General features: G+C 37.6%; 1 protein-coding gene across 1 annotated transcript; it reads right to left on the reverse strand.

The window, feature by feature from the left end:
* Positions 1–411: 411 nt before the first annotated feature.
* On the reverse strand, positions 412–2,754 carry LOC148691612 (cytochrome c oxidase subunit 6b-2-like). The gene is made up of 4 exons (XM_088683270.1): positions 2,627–2,754; positions 1,731–1,819; positions 1,563–1,644; positions 412–630 (listed from the first exon to the last, which is right to left on the reverse strand). The coding sequence occupies exons 1-4, from the start codon at positions 2,633–2,635 to the stop codon at positions 577–579; spliced, it is 234 nt and encodes a 77-aa protein (XP_088539396.1). The 5' UTR covers positions 2,636–2,754; the 3' UTR covers positions 412–576.
* Between the last annotated feature and the right edge of the window lie 4,669 nt (positions 2,755–7,423).

The raw sequence follows: 7,423 nt of genomic DNA on the forward strand, positions 1-7,423 counted from the left end.
AGATTCAATGCAAGGTGAAGGAAGAAATGAATGCAACTTTCAAATTCTGTCAAAGTTGAAGGTAGAACGTGAATTATTCCGCCTAATCATATACCATTTTGTGGGACAATGAACGGTTATTTTTCCTTCATAACTAATTTTCTACCTTTAATTTGGACAAAATTCGAAAGTAACAAACATTGAATCTGGTGAGTATCCAATCAATCTAAATCCTAAACACCAAACGAGGCCTTTAGGTGCAACATAATTCTTTTTTCATAAGGCATCCTTAAGTGATGCATTCCACAGGAAGCTCCTACAGGTCTACAGTTTGAGAGAATCAACTGAATGACTTAACACCAAACTGCATATGTAGTAAGAAACACTGGGGGAAGAAAAAAAACCATGGAAGGGTGAGCATACACAGAACCATTTCTGGCAACAACGAACCTTAAATTAAAACAAACAATATGGTGATTTAAATAAAATCAAAGAAATCTGAACACAAAGGTCACTTATTGATTCACAACGACCCAACAATGAAACCATGCAACTTCCATGACAAAGAAAGATCATGCCAGAGATTCTCACGTTGAATTATAGAGGACCTGGGAAAGTTCCTTCCGCCCTCTGGTCCTCCCACTTTTCAATCTACAATAATGCATGCGCATGATAAAAAAAAAAAAATAAAAAAAAATAAAAAAAAGGGTTAGATTTTAGACTGAATATACAAAGTGCTACCAACTCCGGTAATTGGAAAACCCTCAAAAAGTCAAAAGGAAAAGTACGAAAACAAACAAACACACACCCAGAAAAAGTAAAACAAAATAGAATGTCACTGCAAGATTCCTATTGATAGCCATACATTGGACAAATTTTGAGAGTTCAATTCTGGTGCTTCAATCCAATTGGTTTAACAAATGTTATTTGCTCTAACAATCGAGACTCGTCTATCCAGTTGATAAACAACATTTCTCTTTCAGAGGAAAAGAAACCTTATAAATTGAACTTTCCTAATCTGTATAAAGGAGAACAAGCCATTAACAGTTTAATCCACATATAAAACCATGCAAACAACCAATCCATGTTCTTAAAACAAATTAAAATATCGGGCTCTGACTGATGCGTGTGCCTGTGATTGTACATTCCTCAATGTATCAAAGGCTATTTATTATCCTCCGACATAGTGGGTTAAATGGCCACAGGGACTAACAAAAGCACCAAATAATTATATATCCAAATTAGTAATAAAGCCAGCAAGTTAACAAGAAGAAAGCAACCGTATGAGAAAACTCCAATATGATAGTTCGAACACATATCATAGACTGAACCATGTTCAGCTTATAATTGTAAAGGTTGAACTGCGGGCATTTTATAGAGAAAAACTTTCTCCCCATACTTGCAAAATACCTTTTTATCCCGTAACAATGCAACATGAACAGAGAAGAAGACCAAAAGGATTTTTTTCCCATTCTCACTTTATATTTCACAGATTTAGGTACATGAAGTGCTTAAAGAAACATTTGCACAAAAAGAGTACATCAGTTATGAAGTATTGGAAAAGGTCTGACCAATGTACTCACCCATTCACCGGGGCAGAGGGAGCGGTAATAACTGGCAAATTTCTCACACTCATTAGATTCTTCACCCTTCGCTGCAACGCACCTGCAATTGGTTTTACATGTAAGAATGAAAATTCTCAATGAATAGTTTACTGTTGAAAAACTAAGTGCTAAAGTTTGGAAAGCTACCTATGAAACTCAATGTAACGCGTGAAACAGTGCCTAGTTTGATTTGTTGTGGGGAATCGAAAATCAGCAGGTGCTGTTTTCAGCTCAATCTGAAGCAACAAAGCAGAAAAATATTGTAACAATTAATTGAAAATACAGATAAGAAAAACAGATAAATCCATCAAAGTGGCATTCCGCGATCTAGAACAATATCAGTTTTATGCTGCCTTCACCCTTTACATCCTCAGATGTTTCATTCTTCAAATTGGATTAATTCATTAGACTATACGAACTAGTGTCAACTTTCAATCATTGAGAATATGTATACACGAAAATTAAAAGGAAAAATCAAATCTCTGAATACAGACCACGCAGGTAACTGTCACGGGTCGCATTACCATTAACTGAAATTTGAAATTAAATATATGATCAAAGTTTAGGCGAGGACTCGGTTAAATCTTGCCATATAAGCACCGAATAAAAATGCGGGCATTCAGGAATATCGGAATGAAGCAAAACATGAACACACAAAATTTTCAGACGACATTCAATCGTTCTGTTTTAGATCCAAATTATACTCCAGACAACAAATCATAATGCTTAAAGATCTCCATACAATTATAACTCGAGCAACTCAAATTTCTTTTGATCAGGAAACGAGGGTTTCATAAAACCATAAAAAAACGAAGACAAACCTCGTGACTAAAGTTATTGAATTCTATCTCGCAAATAATTGATGAACAAGAAACACAATAATTAAATCAGGAATCTTAACAGGCCAAATCTACAAAGAAATTACCCAGACAATAATCATAAATTAAAACGAAAACCCATTGCAAAATTAACAAAACTCTGGAATACAAGCAGAATCCCCATGGATTACATATCGATTGGGAGAACAAAGAGAAGAATCAAACCTCGGCCATGACTCAAGACTAACTCATTGATGGAGGGACGAGCGAGAATCCGAGATGCAGTGCGGCCGCCACGTAATTCTCAATAAATAGTACGTCAAATTACGCTTTTAGCAGTTGGGGAAAGAAAACAGCCCATATTTCAAACAGTGTACCATACACATCTGTATGGTCGTAAAACCCAACATCATTAACTCAGATCCTGCCAAAATGAATTCATGCAGCTATGCCAAATAGTTGGAGGAGATGGAAGATAATAGTTGTGGCACATTGATCTTGACAGCTATGATCAAAAGAACAATTGGCCTTGTTGCATCGTCAACCACCCATTCATCTGATGGACAGGTTGAATTGTTGATGGCAAAAGATAGAGTATGTTATATGAACATGTCAATTAAGGCAATTGCATTCCAAGATGCATGAAGAATAACAAGGGACAGCTGCAGTGTTTGATGAAAAGTATCACCTCTGCACAAGGACATCAAAATACCAGTTTTGTTGACAACTTCAAAATCTTGCGAATCAAAAACTGTAATCAGGTTCGAGGCCTAAACATAACAAGAAAAATCATATGCCATAAGTCCATTTAACGTTCCAACTCTCCTTGCATAGTCCTTCAAGATCAGAACCTTATAAGAATGTTTAATCTTTGTAGACTTCAGAAAATGTGACCAATACTTATCTAACTTCTCAAGCTGTAGAGAAACAACCAGACCCTTTAAGCAATTTCGATACCTCTGAAAAAGTATATAGAATGCATTCAAGATCAAATTTCTTAGAGCATACCACACCAAGTTGGGTTGGTTGGTCTTGTAGTAATTCTCCAAAACATGAGGAACTGTAGAAGGCACCATTAGGATATATTTGAAATTCACGGCATCCTTATCACCAAGGTGGATCCATTCTAGTAAATGCACATCACTATAATCCCTCTTCCTCGATAGAATTGGAATTTCACTGCTTTGGCAAAAACTCACGGACGGAGCCTTCCTTTTCATCCTCACATGAGAAACCACTGCAAGTTTATGCTTTGCTCGAACCGATTTAAGCGACATTTTTGGAGATGTGTTGCGAACACCTCTGACCATGCTGAAGACATTTCCTGCTGTAGGAGCTGTATGCACTTTCGAATCGGGACCCAGGTCAAGTTCGTAAGGAGATACCTGATGAGGGTCATCAAAAATAGTGTTTGTGATATAGGAATGATGGATTTGAGGGACGCTCATGGAGTCAAAATACGTAATAGAAGCTGGTGTGGTGTGTGGGAGGAAGAGGGGACTGGTATATAAAGGAGTGATAGGAGCATATTTATGCAACTTAATTAACTTGTTTTCTTGCATTTATGTTGTTAGTTTCTAGTTATTTTAGTATTTTAAGCTATTTTCGTGTGTTTGTAAGTCCAATTGACTAAAGTAGCAAGAAAGTGCAATTTGGAAAATTTTGGAGCAGTTTTGGGCTTGTAATGGATAGCACATGCATGGATCAAGGTGGATGGACGAAATTGAAGACCAAAGGAGGCTAGGAATCTGCTAAAGAGATGGAAGAAATTAATTCAAGACTTGGAAGAAAAGGAAACAGCTACAAAGAAGGAAACATGAGTCAAACTTCCTTATTTTGACTTAGTCAATCCTAATTTTTTCTCCTTATGTTCCAGTTGCAAAGGGGGTTCCTAATTGATTTAGGGCACTTAAATATAAGTTCTAGAAGCCCTAATCCCAGTCAAAGAGGGATGCCGCACCAAATTTGCAAATCATGACCTTTCCTTTCCTTTCCTTGCAGCAAATCCCTTTCCCTTTCTCTCTAGGACCTTGCCACAGCTTCCCTTCCCTTTTCCTTTTGGGATTCTGATTTGTTACCCTTTTCTTGGAGGATTTGGAGTTTTAAAACCTTCCCAAATTAATTAATTAATGCATTGCCCTTTCTCCCATTATTTGAGACAATCTGCCGCACAAAATAAAGCCTTACAACCAATCAGCCATTCATCCATCATCCACACCCACATCCGCACCACCTACCATCCATCCACCACAACCCAATTTCACACCCATTCACCCTTGTGCTGCAGCAAAGAAGGGGAGAAGACCCCTTGGAGCTATGCTTGCCATTCAAGATTGTTGGATTGTTGGAACATTGGAACGTTTCTAGGTGTATTCAATCTTTGTTTTCAATGTTTAATTTAAGTTTTCTTTGTTTTGCTGTGAACATGAGAACCTAAACTTGTTTGAGCTAGAGGAGACTTTGAAACCATGATTATATTTGCAATATGAATTGATTAACTCCAGTTGTGATTTCATAAATCATGAATGCAATTTGCTTAACTGTTTGATTCAGAACTTATTCTTGTATGTTGATTAAGGGTGCACACTTAGTTTGCATGCATGAATTTGATGCTAGAATATAAGGGAGTTTCACATAATCGTTACAAACTTATATTCACAAGTAGTGAAGGTCACTGGCCATGATTGTGTTAAGTTGAATTCCTGGCATGAGTATCATGATGTCATAGTTACGAATGCCTCGTCAATGCTTATGATTTTCACAAAGCTTAATGATCTTTGATTGTATCTCTACTATGCTATTCATGTAGGGAATTATTGAAGAATAATTTGGCTGCCGATGCGTATTCCATCCAATTTAATGACTTAAGGAAAATTGAGGGTTAATTAGTAATGTCACGGTTAATTTGGGGTGTTGAGGTTCATGGTTTATTGGAAAAGCAATTGGAAATCAATTTGTATGCAAGTGTGTCATGTGTGGAGAAGGAACCTCTAGCTAGCTAATCACCCATCAATTCACCCAAATTCGCATTCCTTTACTTAGTTTCTGCAATTTACTTGTTTACACTTTAAATTCGTCAAAAACCCAATCCCCTTTACTTTGTTGTGTCAAATTAGTTAGAATACGTCCTAATTTGTGTTTTTAAGTGTTTTGAGTCAAAACCAATTCAATTTTCATCCAAAGTAAGTCCTAGTGTCGAGTTTGAGTCTATTTGATTGTTTTGGGCTGTTTTGAGTCTTTTTAGTTTGTTTTGAGTTCTTTGAGTCTAGTTAAGTGTTTTCAAGCCTAGTTTTATGTTTTTTTGAGTTAGTTTTAAGTAGATTAGCAATCCTTCCTAATCCCCTAAAACGATCCCTACTTACATCTTTACTACAATTGTCAATAAGAGGGTTTAATTTGCGTGCTAGTTTATAACACATCAAATTTTTTGCGCCGTTGTCGGGGACTAGCAACTTTGCTAATCCCCCATTGTTTCTTTTTGTTTTTTTTTTTCGTGTCTTTTAATCTTAGTTTCTGACTTTGTTTTGTTTTCTTGTTTTTAGGTACTAACTTATGACTCGAAGTTCTCAACCTATTCGTGCAAATATCTTGGACTTTGACGACGATTTTGAATGAACTTTGAGAAGGAAGAGGAAGGAGCCAGAACCTAATCTACCTAGTTCTAGCTCAGAATCTGAAGTAGAAGAGGAAGAAGCAGCCACAACAAGGGAAGAAGAAGAAGAACCAATCATGGACAATTGCACAATCAAAGGAACTTTCAGCCTCGGGATCGGACAATGTCATACCCCTATGCTTTCAATATCCTAAGGCAGCTCAACACAAGACCGATGAGTTCGAATTGAAGTCTAGGTTGCTGCATCACATTCCAAAGTACCATGGGCTGTCCATGGAGGATCCCAACAAGCACTTGAAGGAATTTGAAGTGGTTTGTTCAAGCATAACTCCAATTAACGTGGATGGCAATATTTTGAAGATGAAACCTTTTCCATTCTCTCTTTTGGAAAAGGCTAAACATTGGCTTTGTGAATTAGCACCTAGAATTGTCACATCTTGGGAAAGCATGAAGAGAGCATTCTTAGAGAAATTCTTCCCCATCAAATGAAAGAAGAGCTTCTAATTCAATATTTCTATGAAGGACTTCTTCCAATTGAGAAACAAATGCTAGATGTGTCAGCGGGAGGAGCTTTGGTTGACAAAACACCAATTGATGCCAAGACTTTAATTGTAAATCGAGCCTTGAATGCACAACAATACGAGGGAGTTAGACAAAGGGACATCCCATGGCAGCTACCACAAGTGAATGAGGTAAGTGCAATTTCTGAAATTCAATCTCAATTGGCTAATCTCACTGTTTTTATGTCACAGGTTGTTGATGCATCCAAAATGCAAAAAGCAAGTGTATGTGGCGTGTGCACCATGCAAGGACAGCCCTCTGAGTAATGTCCTCAATTGATAGAAAATAGAGGATGGGAAAGTGCCCATGCTGTGGGGTTTCAAGGCCAATATCAACCCAAATATGATCCATATGCAAACACTTACAATTTGGGATGGAGAGATCATCCAAACATGAAGTGGAGGGAGCCTCAACAACCTCAACAACAAGGAGGATTTCGTCCACCCCTTGGGATATTTCAAAGGCCATTCACACCAATGCAACCTTAACCACCTCTGGTTTAATCAAATTCAGGCGCATTTTTGGATAATGATAAGGTTATTGAATTATTAACCACTTTGACGCAAGGAGTACAAAATCAAGCTAAGGAGGTGGATGAATTGAAGAAGCAAATGGGGCAAATGGTAGAATTCATGGGCCAATTTAGAGAGCAAGGCAAACTGCCTAGTTCAACAATTGTAAATCCAAGAAGAGGATTTGAAACCGCCAATGCTATCACGTTAAAAAGTGGCAAGGAAGTTGGAACCACCCCACAACCACCCAAATCAAGCCACAAAGAGGATGAAAAGTTGTTGCAAGAGAATGAGGACAAAGGCAAAGCCACAGCAAGGGTGGAGCAACCCTTGCCG

This window comes from Pyrus communis, chromosome 13, assembly GCF_041283825.1.
Source record: "Pyrus communis isolate YQ-2024b chromosome 13, ASM4128382v1, whole genome shotgun sequence".
Classification (NCBI taxonomy): Eukaryota; Viridiplantae; Streptophyta; class Magnoliopsida; order Rosales; family Rosaceae; genus Pyrus; species Pyrus communis.

Bases quoted from the DNA above. Each gene is read 5' to 3' on its own strand.
- LOC148691612 (XM_088683270.1), bottom strand. The intron at 1,645-1,730 runs GTAGCTTTCCAA...AACCAATTGCAG, and splicing joins CGTTACATTGAGTTTCATAG to GTGCGTTGCAGCGAAGGGTG. The intron at 631-1,562 runs GTGAGTACATTG...GCATTATTGTAG, and splicing joins CCCTCTGCCCCGGTGAATGG to ATTGAAAAGTGGGAGGACCA.